At 52.6% G+C, this 19,016-nt stretch overlaps 1 protein-coding gene across 27 annotated transcripts in view; it reads right to left on the reverse strand.

The window, feature by feature from the left end:
• The window catches only part of Jakmip3 (Janus kinase and microtubule interacting protein 3), a 133,567-nt gene that overhangs the window by 20,650 nt on the left and 93,901 nt on the right, over positions 1-19,016 (reverse strand). For 7 of the 27 annotated variants that reach the window (XM_040752226.1, XM_040752250.1, XM_040752215.1 and 4 more), the window contains 14 exons: positions 17,949-18,080; positions 16,556-16,684; positions 15,599-15,682; positions 14,304-14,366; positions 11,974-12,072; positions 10,698-10,796; positions 10,558-10,617; positions 7,554-7,619; positions 6,138-6,206; positions 5,958-6,035; positions 5,059-5,262; positions 4,060-4,125; positions 2,101-2,142; positions 506-1,540 (listed from right to left, as the gene is read on the reverse strand). In XM_040752226.1, the coding sequence (XP_040608160.1) occupies positions 1,406-1,540; positions 2,101-2,142; positions 4,060-4,125; positions 5,059-5,262; positions 5,958-6,035; positions 6,138-6,206; positions 7,554-7,619; positions 10,558-10,617; positions 10,698-10,796; positions 11,974-12,072; positions 14,304-14,366; positions 15,599-15,682; positions 16,556-16,684; positions 17,949-18,080 (1,326 nt within the window). In that variant the 3' untranslated portion in view covers positions 506-1,405. Of the gene's footprint in view, positions 1-505; positions 1,541-2,100; positions 2,174-4,059; positions 4,126-5,058; positions 5,263-5,957; positions 6,036-6,137; positions 6,207-7,553; positions 7,620-10,557; positions 10,618-10,697; positions 10,797-11,973; positions 12,073-14,303; positions 14,367-15,598; positions 15,683-16,555; positions 16,685-17,948; positions 18,081-19,016 lie in introns of those variants that run through there. The other 20 variants (XM_005064262.4, XM_040752311.1, XM_021228142.2 and 17 more) reach the window with 10 other exon arrangements.

Consider the following 19,016-nt stretch of genomic DNA (forward strand, 5'->3'; position numbering starts at 1 on the left):
ATCTTCTATGGGGACTGGGCAGGATGGAGCACCTGTGTCTTGGGGAAGAGCTTCCTGTCCATAGGGATGGGGAAGAAGGTGCCCTGTGTCCATTTGAGCTTTGGGGACATCACTGCCCTGGGGAGGGAAGTTCCCACTATGTGTGGGGTCCAGCCACAGATGGGTCCACAGATGGGAGAGGAAGCTTCTGCCTTGGAAGTTCTGCGGGCACCTGGGCAGGGCTGGAGTGCATTAGCCAAGGCAGCTCAGGTGCTTCTCAGAGGGCGCTGGCATCTGAGTTAGCATGGGCAGGGACGGTGAGGATCCTACAACCGTGGGCCACTCCCGGAAATGGATACAGTAAGCCCCCAGTCCATTACACAATGGCCCTCAGCCACTCCAGGCTCCTCTGGCAGCGGAGACCTCATTCACATCTCAAAGGGCACATCCAATCAGGCAAAACTAACAGGCTGCTAAACAGTGTGGGAAGGAGGGCTGTCCCCAGTGGATAACTGTTGCCACCTACCTGCAGGTCATTGTGCCGTGGCTGCCTTCTGAGGTTCATAGACCGCTGGGTGCATCGTATCTTCACCTTCTCTCCCGGGCCTGCTTCTTGTGTGCACAGGCTCTGGACGAGGCCTTCTTCAGCTACCCTCACCATCTGCCCTTGCTGCTTGCAGCTCTCAGGCTAGGCCCACCGGCTGAGGGTCTTCCAGGACGGGAGGACCAGGCCTCCACTATGTCTGGGCTGTGCTTTGATCCACATTCTGCAGGGCCAGGCCTCTGCATACTCATCTTGCATGCCCCCTGGCCTCTCCTCTGGTCTTCCCACTGTGCTCCTGGCCAGCAGACGGGGACAGGAGTCTAGCCATTGTGTCTCAGGGTAGTGTAGGAAGCCAGTGTGTGTGTGTGTGTGAGTGTGTGTGTGTGTGTGTGTGTGTGTGTGTGTGAGTGGGGGTCATAACTCTCATCTGTCCTCACAGAGACACCAACGTAACAGAACAAGGTTGGGCGTGGATCTGTCCATCAGCAAGCGTTCAGGACCACCGTGAGTGACTTCAGTGTGACATGCAGGATGCCACAGGGAATCCTCCTAGGTCACCACTGTGACCACAGCCTTCGTCTTGCCCTTGGAGGGCAAGTCTGGGCAGTTCTGAGATCTTCTTCCAAGGGTATTGATGGTCACTCTGGGGACAAGGGGGTGTGTCCGGTGTGGGCTCCAGCACAGGAGCAGTTCTCACCCCTGCATGGCAGGGAACACTACATATCGCTGTGATTGGGATAAAGCCTCCTCTCTGGGCTGAAGGTCACCAGGACTCGGTAGCCAAGGCTAGGCCTCTCCTAGAGAAGCACTAGTCAGCAAGACAAGTTCTAGTCCTGGCTCACCCCAAGTGGACAATGACTGCAGCTCACAGTGCTTTTAGCCTCATCCCCCACAGGGCTGGGAACAGATCCCAAACCCTCCAGAGTCTTCAGTGTTGAGATTCAATTTCCCATGCTTTCTCTGGCACCTGCTGCTCTCTGGTCCTGTTAGAGGACAAAGGTCCACTTTTGCAGAGGGCTAGAAGAAAGACACAAGCATGAGACTCAGGGGATGAAGAGGGATACAACTGCTGGCCCCCTGAAAAAGATCTCTCTTTACTCTCTAGATAGCAGAGCCAGAGGCCTGAGACCAGCTGTGTGGTCACGTCCCCAGTGTCCTCGTCTCTGAGCACAAAGTAGTGACCAAGCGTGGCATATGACCTTTGTGTGCAAACAGAGCAGCGGCTCTACACATTAGTACCACTGCCGTGATTGCAGGTGAGCCTATAACTTGGGGACATGGAGCCTGAGCTACGGAGGACACAGAAAACTCATAAAGTCACCTTCTGCTGCCTAGTGGATACTGACTTCTGCAGTAGGAGCTAATCATGGACATGCTCTTGTGGACCCAATGCCTGGAGAAGGGCTTCTTGTTTCTGACAGGGGGTAGCTTTTCAAGGAGACTTCTGGAAGATCCAGGAGGGGCCTTTCTGATTCTCTGAGGGCAAGCAGGCAGCTGCTGGGAGGCAGGGACCACTAGTGTCTCCCAGAAAAAGCAGCAGGACCAACACCATGAAAAGCAACCACTGACGTACTCACCAGTGCAGCGGGCCAAGAACAGCTATGACCAGAGAATGAAGGCTAGGGAGAAAAACAAGAACAAAAATAAAAACTGAAAAGGAAAGGGGAGGATGGAGAAACACAAGGAGAGAGAAAGAAAAATAAGAGTTGTAGCGTGTCTGTAAAGAAACGAGCCATGATCATAGACAGAGAGGGACCGTGGCCAGCTGGGAGGAGCAGGCAAGGACAGGACACATTGAAGGGGCTTTGTGAGAATCCTAAGCTTAGGGTGACAATGCTACCCCAAATAACATTAGGGAACTAGTCACCATTTAAGGCTTAGCTGTGGGATCCACACCCGCTCCCCTGCCCCAGCACAACAAGCTTCCCAGGGCCAGGATCTATGGAGAGTCACTGAGCCGAGGATAACAGTGGAACAGGAGCAGTATCCAGCACATACAAGTGCCCTAGTTCTGGTGCAGCCTGAATAGACTTGACTTGAAGTATTGGTTGGGTTGGGGGTGAGGGGCAGGCAAACTTGGGAGAAAAACTAAGCAATTACATTCAGCCATTAAACGAAATTAGAAAGCCCAGACACCAAACTTAACGTTGCTTTAGTGTTAATTCAAACATAAGCCCTTGGGTTAAGATACAAAATGAAACAAACATACAGTCTGGGGAAGACTTCGCCACCTTAAGGTTTGCATTCATTTGACAGGCAAGTAGCCCACACAGTAGCTAGCCATGAGCCCCTAGTAGTCCCCAGTTTGCTGCTCCTCTCTAAAGAGTGGAGGTCTTTCCCCTGGGCTCCACCTTTGGTGGGATTAATGTCCTCAGACCGTCAGGTCAGAATTACAGTGTTAGAAACTCAGGTGAACAATAAGACTGGGCCCCCTCCTGGCCTTGCTGGGTACCCCCAGTGTATATGTCGGGTGTTTGCCCATGTGGCCTGGAGTTTGTAGGCAGTCCCTGTTGGGACCCTGTTTCAAATCACATGCCTGCTTGACTCTGGGGTCTTCATGGTAGACCGAGGAATGTAAGTGAGGTTTGCTGGATAGTGGCAACAGAATGCCCCACAGATGGCAATCTTTGTCACCCCTAAGGCTGGCTGGGCTGGCTGAAATGGACAGCTGCTGGAGTCTGCTCAGCAGAAGGCAGAGAACACCTCCAGGCCGTGGCTGAGGCTGGGGAGGAGGTGGTCTAGAGGTTATACTGCCCAAGCCCTGCCTCCTGTTCTCCCCAGAAGGAACAAGGCAGGCAGGTGGGTCCCACTGGCCACTTTCTGCATCTTGTCACTTTGATGAGATCTATCCATTGGTAGGGACAAGCATAGGACTCAGGAAAGGCACCTGACTTCAGAAACATGGGAACTAACCCCAACCACACAGGATACAGGAAAGAAAGCACAGCATCCCTCAGCGGACAGGGGTCTCCAGGCACATGCTCTTCACCTTGGCATGGGGAGCACTGAGTCTGCTGATACCAGTGGACAGAGGCCCTGCACCCCAGGCTGCAGAGGCAGGGTGCAGAGAAAGCACCTGAGCAGGCACCCTAGCATATCTGGCTCTGGAGATACTACCTGGGGATCATGGGCAAAAGGTCCCCATGCCCTGAGAGCAGCTTTTGGGGAGCATGGCCTATCTTTCAGGAACCTGATCTTCAGACAGCCAAGCATGACGAACCTGGAGAGCTAAACGCATCTGCACCACCCACGGCACCAGCATGGAAAAGGACTCTAGGTCACTAGTCCAGCGTATGGATCCAGAGGGGAAACCGAGGCGGTGCAAAGGCTACCGGGCTAGGCTGTGTGAGGGCTCCTGGCTCTGGTCCAGTGTCCCCACAGCTCCTGCCCAGTGGACACCCTTTCTGTTCGTGTCCTCTCTGCTTTGCATGTGCTACCATGCAGGCCGGGGCGCAACGGCAAGACCTGACTTGTAGATGCCAGGAAAGCCCAACCCCCAACCCCGCCCTCCAGCTGCACCCTCCCATTTGTTTTACCTTTTCTTCCAGCTCCTTTATTTGTCTCTTCTGGGTCTCTATTCTTTCTTCTAGCTCTTTTATTCTCTGCAACATTAAAAGGAGGGAGATATTCAGTAATCAGAGGATTGGAGTACCAGCTATAAAAGGACCGAGATTTCCCCTCGCCTATTTGGGGACAATAGCCCACAAAGCAGCTACTGTGTTGGTGCAGCCCTAAGTCACTTTGTGGTCCCCAGCTCAGCACTTCTCTTCAAACAGAATGAGGGTCCTTCCCCACTTCTCCTTTGATGGGACCAACGTCCTCTGACTTGGTCGGGTCAGAAACTGTAGCGTTTAAGTGGAAGAGCAAGGAATTGGCCTACATCCTCCCCAGGGCACTATACAGAGCAACAGGCAACCAATAGGCAGAGCTACCAACTAGAAGAACTGCCCTTCTGCAGCTGAGGCCTGGGGACTTGGAAGCCGCTGAGTGCCAATGACAGCCCATTGATGGAACAAGAGAGACAGGGGTGACCTTCCTAACCCTGACTAACCTGGAGCCCAAAGTGGCCCTAGTGGGCCCAAGAGTAAAGGAGTACAGGCACATCCTAGTGGTTGGTAAGTCCTGTCCGATGGCCTACTGACCGTCATGGAAAGGCGGCAACTGGTCTAGTAGCTTATCTAAATCTGCATCTGAGCCTTTTCATGCTTAGGATTATCTGACATGAGTTATGTCCATAGAAGCTGCTTTCAGGCCAACCCCACAGGCAGAAGCTGTGACTCAATGGGGCTGGGTAATGGTTGGTTAGCTGCTGCCCACAGACAACGCTCTTGCCAGCAGGGGACAGTGTCCTGTAGGAGACCTGGAAGCCAGGAGTCCATGGAGAACTACCACACAACTGCTAGACTAGGAGCTAGTTAGGGAGGGACATGGACTGAGTATGAAAGGGGGTGGTCATCTCTTTGGACGCGTGCCCCCCAAAGAGCTAGGTCTTGGGAAGCCCATCCGACCTTCTATTCCCATCCCGCCATCAGCACCTGCTGCGCAATCTGCAGCAGCTCCATGCGTTCCCTCAGGATCTGTGCGTCACGCTCCCGCAGCTCACTCATGACCTGACGCTTCCACTGCTCCACCGCCACCTTGAGCTTCTCACGCTCTTCTTCTGACAGCAGCTCAGCCACTTTGGCCCCGGCTTCCTGCTGCAGGGCATCATACAACATGGCTTCCAGCTCCAGGATGTGCTGGGGACAGGAGACAGGCATCAGCCCACCCTCTCCAGGGTAGGCAGCCTTGCTTCTACTTAGCAGAGTTTCTACTGGGGAGGAAGTGTGTCCAGTGGTCTCTGGGGAAAGGTCCTGGAGTGTCACAAACACCTTACTTCCTATCTAGCAGGCACCCTAGAAGAGCTGGGGTCAAACACCAGCCAGGACTCCTGCTGATGTCCTGGTACCATAATGTGCTTATGTTTTTGCCTCAGCAGCTGCTCAGACAAAAGGGAACTTTAGGGAAATCAGAAGGCACTCTTTCACTGTTCGTTTGGGGCTGGGGAGGGAACCCAGAGCCTCAGGCATGTCAGGCAACAACTGTCAGTGAGGGTCAGACCCAGATCCTGAGCACCAGCTTTTTAAAACAAAAGTTGTCTCCAGTTAAATCCTAAATGCATGATATGCTTATCAATTGTCCTATCAACTAATTTAATGTATCTATGTTAGTTCTCAATGTGCCTAAATGCCTGTATCCATGTGAGTCCTCGTCTGCTTACAGTCTTGAAGTGTTTTCTGAATGGGCAGTAACATGTCCTCAGAAGTCAGACTGAGAAAGGCAGCGAGGGACCCCACACTGAGTCTTGGTGCCTCCTAAAAGTTTTGAGTCTGGCCACACAGGTCTTTGAGATGTTCACTGGGGTGGGTAGGAAGGCAGATGTCTGCTCGCTCACCTTGTGGGCTTGGTCCAATGCCTGCTTCCTGTAGTCCAACTCCTCATCCAGGTAGCCTTTCTGCTTGCTGAACAGCTCCTGAAACACAGAGAGCCAGGCCTTGGTCTCAGGAATTCAGACCTGGTGGCATGCAGACCTGGTGGCATGGGCTTCAGGGGCACTCAAGGAGATTCCACTGACCTTCTCGCTCTCCAGATCTACCATTTTCCGCTGTAGAGCTGACTCTGTTTCTTCAATCCTCTGGAGCCACTGGGCACAAACACAATGAACATGTGATAGTGACTTCTAGCATCTCCCATGTGAACATCAATGTCAACCCTCTCCCACCCAGCTCCAAGGAGATAGCCTGGAAGAACATCAAAGGAGGCCTGACTAAGGAAGGGGAATTAGGATCGGCTGGTCCAGGACCCACTACCCATGCCACCTGACATTCAGGATGCCTGCCACTCCCACCTTCCCTGGTTTGGGGAGCAGCAGGAGCAGGTGAATCTTAGAACTCTGCCAGGAAAGGTTGGGTGGTCTGTTTCTCACCATCTTTGTTTTACCAGAATCCCCTTTCCCTGCATGGCTGGAGGTATGAGGAAGGGCTGAGGGTGGCCTGCTAAGCAAACCCATGCTGGGGGCAGGACCAGGATGAGGCTGGGGGGCTAGATAGGATTAGAACAGGGAACCAACGAGTACTGTCAGTTTTACAGACTTAGTCCAGCTTCCAACCCTGGGAGAAGGTGGAGTGAAGTCAGCATTTGGGGCGGTGTCTGTAGGAGAAGGTGGAGGTGAAGCCAGCATTGGGAGAGTCTGTGGGAGGGGGTGGAGGTGGGAGTCTGCACTGGGATAGTGTCTGCAGGAGGGGGTGGAGGTGAAGCCTGCATTGGGACAGTCTGTGGGAGCGGGTGGAGGTGGGAGTCTGCACTGGGAGAGTCTGTGGGAGGAGGTAGCGGTGGGAGTCTGCATTGGGGCAGTGTCTGCAGGAGGGGGTGGAGGTGAAGCCTGCATTGGGACAGTCTGTGGGAGGGGGTGGAGGTGGGAGTCTGCATTGGGGCAGTGTCTGCAGGAGGGGGTGGAGGTGAAGCCTGCATTGGGACAGTCTGTGGGAGGGGGTGGAGGTGGGAGTCTGCATTGGGGCAGTGTCTGCAGGAGGGGGTGGAGGTGAAGCCTGCATTGGGACAGTCTGTGGGAGGGGTGGAGGTGGGAGTCTGCATTGGGGCAGTGTCTGCAGGAGGGGGTGGAGGTGAAGCCTGCATTGGGACAGTCTGTGGGAGGGGGTGGAGGTGGGAGTCTGCACTGGGATAGTGTCTGCAGGAGGGGGTGGAGGTGAAGCCTGCATTGGGACAGTCTGTGGGAGGGGGTGGAGGTGGGAGTCTGCACTGGGATAGTGTCTGCGGGAGGGGGCGGGGGCAGAGCTGTTCGGGCCAGTGTTTGGCTGAATTGCCCCTTTGCAGAGGTACTTAGCACTGCTGTTGGACCTGTGTGGGCTAGTTTCCCTAGGCAGACATTACCTAGGGGACCATGTCCCTGCCCCTAAGGATCTCCTCCCAGGGAGAGTATCTATCTACAGGAGCCTGGCTGCCTCCCAGACATCCACAGAGTCCCTGTTACCTTTTCTGCCAAGGTCAGGACTGTCCTTGCTTGAATGACAACCACTTGTTCCTCATTGGTCAGATTCTGTGTGCAAAGGCAGAACACAGAGTCAGTGTCAGAGGTTGGTGCGGGTGGGTGGGGGTGGTGAAGGGACAGGGAGCTGGGACTATAGCTAAGAGATACTTTTACTCCATCATCCTTCTGCACGTCTGATGCCCTTTACCCCCACCTCGTCTGCTCCGGGATCCTATCCACATCACCTTCTCGCTGTCAGGATATCAAAAGTCTCAATGAACCAGCCAGGGCAGCTTAACCAGCAGGCAAGCCTAAACCATGTTTTGGAGACGGGCATTTCTGCCCTTCCCTGTCCTAGTCTTTGCTTAAAGCCAGCATTACGCACATGCAGTCATGGTGAAGATCCAGTATCACAGCTGTGAAATGACCCCAGGTCTGTGGGTGTTGGTTTGCTTTTGCCTTTCTCTACATTCATGTTTTTCCCCAAAGGGCCTCCATGTGGTCTTTCTGAGCAGAGTTTGTCTGGCTTTGGGGACAAATGGGATCACTGCCTGGATGTGGTCAGCCACACACTCAGAATAAGGCTGCCATCTGCATTGGATCTGGCTGCCCGGGTGGGATGCACCAGGAGGAGCAGGAGGCATGGCCAGCTAAGGCTGGGACAGGGGAGCCCCACTTTACCCCTAGAACTTCCAGGATGCTAGGTCTTCCCTCCTAGAAGGTGAGCTCCCTAAAGGCAGGTACCTTTTCCTCAACCTCCAAGTCAGAATGGGGCTCCTCACAGCTGAGCGCTCTGGCAGGCAGGGATGCGGGGGCTGCGCCGCCTGGGATGGGCACGGTGGGAGCCTTGTCTACCAGTGCTGGCCTCGGTGTTCTTTACCCCCCCACTCTGCTCTTCTCCCTCCCATGACTCCTCATGTCTGCCGCCCCCATTCTTCCTCGCTCCTCCTACTCTTCTTCATTCCTCCTGTTTGGAAGCCTCAGAGGCGTCCAGAGGCTCCTTCCCCCTAAGGGCAGAGCTGTGTGGTCATAGCTTTGTCTGCTGGGTAGGATGATGAACACTGGGGAGGTTGAACAAAGAAAGTAGCTTCAAGGTGACTGAAGGGATCCGCTTGAATGTCTCAAAGCAGGTTGATGACCCCTGGTGGTCATTCCCTGATGCCCAGCTTTGTCAGAACACGGTTTGATCAGTCTACAGTCCTCTCTTCTCCAAGTGACAGCAAGGGGACTGCAGCAGCTTGAGCTGCACCACTTAAATGAAGGATGGGCTTCTGTCTGGCCCCGCTGGTTTCTCTACTCTGCCCCTGGCATCCCGGCTCCTAGGGAACCTGACGCAGGCAGGAAATGCGCATGTCTGGTGACAGCAGTCATGGGTGGCACTCACGTACCCTATGAAAGTGACAGTCACTTGGTTCCTCACCAGCAGGGCCACTGAATGCTTCCAGACAGAACTCACAAGTTTGGGCTTCTCATGGTGCATCGTTGGACTGTGACAAGTAGTTGGAACTTGGTTCATTGGCAGGAACTGCCAGGGTCTCCTACATGTAAGACCTGTCCATATTCCCTCCAATCCCTCCTTCTCTGCCCTTGTGGTCTATGAAAGTGACCTCAGGGGCTGTATGATGACCCTAGGGAAATCAAGCTACATACAGGTGCTTTCAAGTGAGGAGCTACTGGGTTAAGAATCCTGACACAGACCCGGCTGGGGCCATCACCATAACTGCCACTAAATCAGCTCTGTCAGCTTCTGAGGCTTCAATTTCTCTAGCTGTAAACCAGAAGTTAGAATCCATGACATAACTTACACCTAAGACTAGACCCCAGGGCACAATGCACCATGGCTATCCCTGCTGTTGAATGGGACTTCACCATCTTCGCTATAAAGGAACCATCAAGAGTGGTTAAGTGGTGGACACGAACATCCGGGAACTCTCTGAAGGTGCTTCTCCCTGCTCTGCTCCTCACTGCCTCCCAGGAAATGAGAAGATAAAGAGAAAGGCTCCTGTCAATACCAAAGCTGACACAGGGCAGGTTGTGGTGGGGGGGAATCAACAAGTATGTGATAATGCATGGGGGAGAGATAGGTAAGTGGATACTGGGTGGGTGAATGGAGGGAAGAAGGGAGAAGGTAGAGGGAGGCAGGGAAGGGGGACTGATGGGGGATGGGTGGGTAAATGGTAAACAGGATAGAGGGATGGTGGGGATGAATAAAAGATGAACGGGTGGAATATGGTAGACAGAAGATAGATGAAAGGATAGATGGATGGACAAGGAACTGGTGGGTGGATGGCAGACAAAGGGTGGCTGGAGAGAAGATGTATGTATGTATGTAGGTATGTATGTATGTACGTATGTATGTAGGTGTATGTATGCATGTATGTATGTATGTGTGTACGTATGTATGTAGGTGTATGTATGTATGTAGGTGTATGTATGTATGCATGTATGTATGTATGTATGTAGGTAGGTAGGTAGGTAGTGTGGACAGAGGGTGGAGTGATGAGCTGAAGGAAGGCTAGGAGGTGTAGTGGAGGGTTGCATTGACTGTATTCACTTGACAATTAGTAGTCTTTGGAGGAGTTTCCTGCAGAAATCGGAGCTTTTCTCCCAGTGAGATTTGGAGACTACCTATGAATTCTGCTTCTATACCAAATCAAAGAATTGAGAATCGCAATGATCCAGGATTGCCTAAGAGTAGCACTCCCCCGACCAACACCTGTGGTCATAGAAGAGCTATGATCCAAAGAGGGTCCAGAAACTAAGTTCACGTGACTGGAAGCAGCAAGATCTGGGAGACTGGGCCCCAAGGGTATAGCCACGATGAGCCAAGATCAGACTTTTCCCAAACACAGGGGTCCATTCTAAGCAGGCTCTTCGCCTCAGGAAAGGGCTTTGTTCAGGGAAGCCTATGATGGGGCTGGGGTGGGCTTAAGGGGTCCCTGGGCCTGAAGGCTGGGCTGGGGTGGTCAGCATGAAGAGGCATGCACAAGTCAGGAGAGCAACATACACTTACGGCGTTATCCCCCAGGATGTCCAGCTTCTTCATCAGCTCCGTGACCAGGATGTCCTAGGAGGCAGACAGAGGGACAGAGTGATATGTGAGTGGCAGCTTGGTGGGCCATGCAAAGTGAAGGAGGGGAGTCTTACCGTGACACCTTCCGCCTCACAGTACACCTGCAGGGGGCTCTTCCCATCCACAAAAGGCGTGTGGTGGAAGTTGATGGCGGGTGACTTCCTCTCCCTCTCCTGAGACAAAGAGAAGAAGGCTGGGCATGGCAGGAGTGGAGCCTTCTCATCCTATCTCCTCCTCGCTGGTGCTGAGCTGGGGCCAGCGGAACACTAGGACCACCCACTGGAGAACCCAGGTGATGTTTCCCAGACTCAGCTCTAGGGGAGCCCTTGGGCAGAAACCTCAGGGGGATTGTCCCTGTGCTTGCTGGCAGGATGCTGGCTCTACAGAGCCCTGGCCGTGTGGCCTACTGGGACCCTTCACAGGGTTCGCTTGCTCTTTCAGCCCGAGTCCCAGAGGCTGTGAAGAGGCTTAAGGATAGACCTCAGGTAGAGTCACCCATGGGACTGGTAAAGTGAGCGCTGGATGAGACCACTGATGGGGTTCACAGTCCTTATGCAGACGATGCACACAGGAGCCCAGGACTCATGGAGGACTGCCAGTCAGCTTCATAGCCCTCCAGGGACCAGGGAGGTGGACAGGATCATTCCTAGTAGTGGGTCTATCTGGACTCAGTGTCCAACAGGCTTTCTGCCCACTGGACTGAGATGGAGGACTCAGGGCTGTGTGGGAATGCTCATCAAGGACACACCTGTGTAATAACTTCCTCTAGCCTCAGTGAGCAACACTGTCCACCTGTCTTCACAGGGCAAGTTGGCAGTGACATGACACCCCACCCCACCCCAGCCTGACCTCCCGAGGATCTTTGCCCCTCCTCCTCCTCTATAGGTCATAGCAGAGGGCACAGGCCAGGGACAGCAAGGCACAGTTGAAGGGGGACCTGACCTCTGTATGGTATCTCTCCCCCACCAGGAAGCTGGATTATCTGCCAGGCTGCACTGGATATTGTCCCTGCCACTGGTCACCTCAGTGCGGCTGCAGTCACAGTGCGTTGCTAAGGTCACAGGTCTGGAAGGAGCCCTGAGCATTCCGGTTGTTTTCATTTCCCTTTACAATGCCCGTTTCTAGCTTGCCACTCCGCACCCCTACCCCAAGTGACCTCACTCTGTACACCTCGCCCCATCCTTCCTGGGAGGCATACAGTGACCCCACCTAGCCTCTTTTCTTTCCCATGTGGCCTTTGGGATTTTATCCACCACGAGAGCTGAGAGGTTTGAGAAGAGAGAATCCCAGCTTGCGGCCCTGTGGTCCACCAGCTTGTGTGTCCCTATCCCCCGCCCCAGTCTACCCTACCTCAAGCTCCAGGATCCTGAATTCCAGCAGCTCATTCTGGTCCTTTGCATCCTGGACCTCGTGTTTCAGCCGGGCCTCCTCCGTCTCCATTTGTTTTATCTGAAGAATAGGGAGTGGATGAGCTGAGAAGGCATCTGATTCTTTCAGAGAATGCAGACCAGCTTTCTGGACAGCTGCTTGCTTCTGTGGGAACAGGGCACCTGCCCAGTATAACGGGGCTGCCCGGAGATCTGCTCCACCAACATAGAAAAGGAAGGAAGCTATCGAGGATCACTCCCCTGTGAAATTCCAGGAGTTCAGGCTGGTCCACAGCCCAGGGAGGAGTGAATGGGTATGTGGTTGCCTGGTTACGTCCCAGATTTGATGCGGATAATTCAGGTGTGTTTAGATTGCACCAGTAATGAGTGAACTTGATGTAGAGCTGGTTCGGCCTTCCAGAGAGTGAACACACAAGGGCTGGTGTGTGGTTCAGTGGCAGGGCACATGCCTAGCATGCACAAGGCTCTGGGTTTGATCACTGGCATCACAGAACAAACCCAAAACCAACACATGCCGCTCGTGGTTCACACCCTCAGCAGCTCCACGAAGACAGGATATCCACTGTGGTGGAGGCAGCTATAGCCATCTCTATAGCCAGCACTGAGCTTGGAGACTCATATGATGGGAGAGTCCTGTGTATATGTAAAGCACTGTTGGCCAATAGGGAAGCAAGATAGGTGGGACTAGGAGTCTAGGAGGATTCTGGGAAATGTAGTGAAGAAGCCGTTGCCATGTGATTCCCGGGAAGAGGGGACGCAAGTCTGCGTTCTCGGAAAGAGAAGTCCTTATAAAAATATATATTAGTAATTATGGGTCAATAATTAAGTCAGAGCTAGCCAATGAGAAACAATAGCAAATGGCCAACAGCTTCAGAGTTAATATAGTGTCCTGTGTGTTATTTGGGGGTTCAGACAGCTTGGCAGGGCCCGGGGGCAGGCTGGAAGACTACATGTTACACCCATAAGCCAGTTTTGCTATTCAGGAGACCTACAAGGTGGACATGCTGTAAGTGTGCCAATTCAGTCTGCTCTAGACCCTTCCACGGTGCTAGTTCTCACATGCTGTAAGTGTGCCAATTCAGTCTGCTCTAGACCCTTCCACGGTGCTGGCTCTCGTCCTGAGCATTTGGCAGCTTTGAAGCACCTGCAGGGCCAGGTAGCCACTCTGCGTCATCAAATCCAGAAGAGAGCACAGGTGTATGTGTGTGTGCACGTATGTGCTCATGCCTGTGTGTGATATGAACATCTACATATGTGCATGTGGATGCCAGACATTGACACGAAGAATCTCCTTCAACCTCTCTCCATTTTGTGTTTTTGTGAGACAGAGCTTTAAATTTAGAATTCACTGATTCAGCTGGCCAGCACGCCCCAGAGGCCCTCCTGGTGCTGAGAACATAGACACATGCTGCTCCACCCAACTTCGTAGGAGTGCCAGGATCCAAACTCAGGTTCTCAGTCCTGCTCAGCATGCTCTTGCCTGGCTGCCATCTCCTCAGCTTCCTGGAGAGCTCAGATTTTTAAATGGGCGTGTGCATCTGGGTGTGCTCACAGGTGCTAAGTGCAGGTGCGCATGAGTGTTAGTGTGCACCACAGAAGGAAGCCACACCTGTCCTGTCTAGGCCTGCCTTGGGGAAGGTGTGCTGGCACCAGGCAACTGCTAAGAACAGTGTGGCTCTTCTCCCATGTTTTCTGACCTGTTTTAATCAGATAAAATATTACAGCCAACAAAGCCACAGCCAAGGAAATTGAGTTGAGGGTTTATTGTTGCTGTTTGTTTGTTTTGAGCCTCCCTTAGCAGAAACAACCAAGAGCATGCATAACTGAAGGAGCTACGAGCCACCACCCTACTCGAGTTGCACAGTCAGGAACAAAGTCCAGCTTCACCTGGGGACTCTCGAGGGAACTGTACTCTGAGGTCATTCAGTCTCATGGTGAACATTGCTAGAAGATCCTTGACCCACATGGCTTCTGACCAGATTGATTCCAGTGATTTCTCCTTGACCCACATGGCTTCTGACCAGATTGATTCCAGTGATTTCTCCAGCCACCCTTACCCACAAGCACAGCAGAGTTACTACAATGGCTGCAGACACAGCTCTTTTGGACCTGGGAGAAGTAGCCCTGGTTTCCTCTTCCAGGAAGTGAGCTGCCTTGGGCTGCTACAGGGTGAACCACAGAAAGGCCTGGAACTTGTGCCAAGTCTACCACCAGCCCACACAGCCTACCGCATACTCTGCAAGCACAAAGGCATCTTGCCAGATGCACGCGCAGCTGGGAGGCAGGGCATACCTTTTCTACAAGCTCTTGATTTCGTCGATACAACGCTTGCTTCTCCTCAATCCACTTCATATCCTTGAAAATGGAATTGAAATGCAGGCGTGAATACCCTGCAGGAGAATGCTGCAGGGCTACAGGAAACGCGCGCGCGCGCGCACACACACACACACACACACACACACACACACACACACACACACGCACACACACAGAAATCATTTGAAGACACAAAACCAGAAACAACAATATATAAACAGCAAACATGTAAGGTAAAAATTTTTAAAGAAAAAAAGCCCATACAAAGTATTATAAGACAAAAACCTCCAACAATACCATTGAGTTTGTTTTGTGTTGACCATTAACTGGTGGTGGGCATTCAGTCTTCCCTTGGGAGTGGTTTGTATACCTAGTGAGACTCTGTTGGAAAAAAATCTAATTTTTCTTTGAAGGTGGCTATCAACTGAAGATAGTTTCTGGGTTAGGGATGGGGGCTTGGGACACGGTGTTTTTCTTCCCTGGGCACTCTTCTTTTATCATGAACAATAGAACATCAGTCACCTGGGACAAGACCCAGCTGTGATGACCGGGCCAGGACCACATCTTGATCTGAGAAGGTTATGCATATATGGTTTGAACACCACTGATGCAGGCTTACATGCATGGTGGCCATGGAATGGAGGCAGGTGGGTTCTGTGTGTCAAGAGACAACAGGTTCTATGTAGCACTGAATTCTGGGACATTGGTCATGGAGTGTCTTGCTCCTGGTAACTAGCAGTCAGTACATTGAGAACCACCTAGCATTGAGGCTAAACAAGGATCAGGGGAGCATGGCCATGAGACATGATCTCTCCATGGAATTGAAAGTTCTGGAAGTGGTATTCTGGTATGAGAAAGAGGGATAACAAACACCTTGAACCATTTGATTCCAGGGGTTTGATGGGTCCCCCAGAAACCCAGGTCAGGGGCTAAGCCAGGAATAGCCTGGGACTTTTCCCTCTGATGTCTATGGTGTCTATTGCTCAGAGCAACGGTGGACAAGCCAAGGAGATGCCTTGTTCCATGAGTAGGCAGATTCTTGCTTCACTCACAGCTTGCTAGGTCATAAATTCTGGATATTAGAAACTTTGAAACATACTATACCCGCTCAGCTTTGCAGCATGCAGTGGATAATTCCTGTTTAGGTATGTGCTCACCCCCTCCATCCTTCTTGAACAGGAAACATGAAAACCACTGAGGGACATGCCTCTCCCAAGACCCCCTAGTACAGATGGAGGATACGAACCCCACAAGTAACCCGAGGAGCTCACCTGACCCTGCTCAGCCAGTGCCTTTTCCAGGTCCTCCACCTGGGCCTGTGCTCTTTGTATTTCTGCTTGCAGCTGCTCACGGGTCTGTAAGAAAGGAGGAAGAATACATCAAATTTTCTCTAACATGACAGACAGATAGACACACATACAGACAGACTGACTGACTCAGAGACACAGGCTGCAGAGCACTCTGTCTCAGTCCAGTTAATTGATAAGTAGTTGTGCTGTGTTTCCAAAACCCTAAATTGCAGAATTGCCTCTTGCCCTGCAGGGTAAATAGGGAGAGTGTGGCCAACCAGGACCAAAACCTCACAGCTTTCTGCTCAGGAGAGCCCCGCCGTCCGAGGAAGCAGCCTGTCTGTCTCCCTACTCACTGTACCAGCCCCAGTTCTAAGGCAGCTGCCTCCAGAAAGCAGTGAGAAAGATTCCCTTTCCTGTGTCCTTCTTTGAGACTTGGTGCCGGCACTTCCTCCAATAGCTGGCAGAGAGCACCCTCCCCCAAAGCCTTGCTGGTCAGGGTTACCTGGATGCTGCTGACTGATGTGACATCCAGAGAAGCAGACAGGAGGAGCTTTGCAGGTCCCACCGATAAACCCCAACCCGCACACTGTCCTTAGCTTATCCCTGTGCCCTCAGAGGCTGCAAAGGTGACATCTGGCATCATCTTACAGGATGAAGGTCCCGTGTACCCTGGCTACAGCCTTTAGCAGAGACAAGGATCTCAGCACTGCCACCATCCACGCCAGTTCCACCGCTAGCTCAGACTGACCTGGCCTCAGGTTCCATAAACCCTGACTTTTAATGACTCTAGTGCTGAGACCCAGGACCCAGTGACCGTGGGATACGAGGAGCTTAGCTCAAAAGTTTAAGCAAGCGGAGTGTCCCTGTAGAGCTTGGGGACAAGTGGGGAGGAGCTGAGTGGGAGCTGGAACGTCGCAGAGTAGAAGTCATTTAGACCTTAACTTCTCGCTCTGCATCCAGTGTCCCTCCGACTTGTTCCTGCAGCAAGGCATAGGCTCGCTGCAGTGCCTGGTACTCCATCGTCAGCTGCCGGAACCTCAGCTCCGTCTCTTCCTTGGCCATACCCTAGAGAAGCACATAGGCACCACACGGGTGCCACATGTGCAAAGAAAGATACAGCATTAACCTGGGCCCCACACAGCAGCACCCCCAAACACCCAGGCTCCGCTCTTCCCAGAGAGGTATAGTGACTACTCTTTCTAAGAAGTGTGTTTGAGGGAGTCTTCAGCCTGTGGGGAAGAGTACTAGTTGGGACCTGGTGCTGCTTGAAGGGACATTTTCCTGGGAGGTGACCCTTGGCTACTGGGGTAGGTGGCTGAACTGGCCATGATGACGCCAGAATAAGCCTCATTGGTTGGTAGTCAGTGACCAGGGGCTCATCTGGAACTCCTGTTTGCCCTGACCCTGAGGGTTCCTTATGACATAAAAGGCTCCCCTACAGCTCTGCTGGCAGAACTGTGTCATGAGAAGTACACTGAGCTTTGGGAATGGAGTACAGGGTCTCAGGTAGTACAGCCCCTACAGTCCTATGTTAAGATTGTTCACCTCGGCCTCACACCGGTAGAATCACCCCTGGATATGTGCTTCTCTGCCACAGCTAGAGAGCAGATGCAAAAGGGTCTGCTGTCACCTTAAGAGTTCTGGTGTCCCTCAGTTTGGAGAGTAGGCCACTATCTAGGAGTTACCGAGTCTGTCTTCTCTCCCTATCCTCCACCTGTTCCCTAGCTTAGATTTCTAATAGAGTCCAAAGCCTTGGAGCCACACTCCAGCATCTACCAGGGCAGGCCATGCATAATAGCCTGGACCCAGTTAAGTTGTGAACCACATTCCTGCCCAGCACTGCTAGAGCAGTCCCCACAAGGACAAATCCTGATTCTCAGGACTGGGAGCTGAGATGACTGCTGAACTTGAAGGGGACATCACTCTGGCAGGAGGGTGTAGCCAGACAGGACACTTGGCCTGTTATTATACACTAAAAGGCTCTGCTCAGAACACTGAGGCCATGATGTGCCTTGAAATGGTGCTGGCCTCTTGCTTGGAGGTCCAGACTTTCCTAGGAAGCCTTTGAAGAGAGTGGAGAGCCCTCTGCAACCACACAAGGGGCTCTAACTGCATGGAGGGAGGAAGTATGACCAGACACTGGAGGCAAAGATCCGCATGCCCAAGCAATGTAAATGATATTCCTCACTGTGCAAAGAGAGGACTGCCAGGGGCAAGCCTGATGATCCAAAGGGAGCAGCATTCACATGAGACCTCCACCCTATCCCTTGCCCCACCCAACTCAATGCGCCACCAACTCCCGAGGAACTCTGTGGGAGACCCAAAATACCTCTTCCAGGTCATCTTCTGGGGTGCATGGGGTCTGGTCTGTCCTGTCAGTCTGATAAGAAATGGAAGAGCCATCGGATTCCAGGGAAGCTTCTTCATCATATCCAAAGAAGGTCTCCACAACAACCGGCTTCTGAGCCAAATGCAATGCGTCAATGCGAACCCAAGCCAGGCGGGGCTGGCAGCCCTAGGCCAACTCCCGCCTCCTCTTCCTGTCGCCCAGGTGTGGGGTCATGGCTAAGTAGCTATCCCCCACAATGGGCAGCCCCAGTGCCATCCACCCCCTCTGTTTGCTGTCCTCCTTCAGGAAGGGCCAGGTCTGCCTCCCACGGGCCAAGATGGAGGTCTGGGCATTATTAGCCAGCTTGGTTTTCCTGGAGAAAGGACGGTGGAGGGCGGATGGGGAAGTGGCCATGGTCCCTAGATAAATGGTTTCTGGACTTGACCTTCATGCTGCTGAAGTCATCCAGAGTGGATAGTGAGTTTCACAACACTGAGCATTCACTCTGCAGCCACACATCTCTGTTATATCTGTCCTTGACAGACTGGACAAAAGCCAAGCAAAGCCAGGTCCTCTACCAGCTAAGCTTGAGAAACTCTTACAAGGTCCAGAAAGGCCCTCATCTTCTTTTGACCACATCAGGCTCTCCTCCTTCCTCAACTAATTCTGAACTAGTGGTTGGCCTTTGTGAACTTGGGTCTCTCTGTTGGTCCCTCCTCCAGAACCTTCCAGGAAAGCTTGAATCTGGGACTAGGAACACCAGATACCCTCACAGACTATATTTTCTAGCCCCTGTCCTCATGTCCCTTCCCAGGTACCCACATCTTCCTCCTGCTTAGCAGTGCTCTGAGATTTTCTCCAGTGAGCTGACCGCTACCCTGCCTTTCTAGCTGAATGACCATCGAACACTTGCTTAGTGGAATCCTGCCCTTTCAGAAGGATTTCCCTGTGCCCCAACTTTTTTCCTGTACCCCAGTCTTTCACAGGCTTCTCCATAGAAACACAGAAAACATGTAAGCCAAATAAACACAAACTTGAAGCAATTTCATCAAACCTCAGTCCCTCTGA

This window comes from Mesocricetus auratus, unplaced genomic scaffold (genome assembly GCF_017639785.1).
Source record: "Mesocricetus auratus isolate SY011 unplaced genomic scaffold, BCM_Maur_2.0 Super-Scaffold_4256, whole genome shotgun sequence".
NCBI classification, from domain to species: domain Eukaryota; kingdom Metazoa; phylum Chordata; class Mammalia; order Rodentia; family Cricetidae; genus Mesocricetus; species Mesocricetus auratus.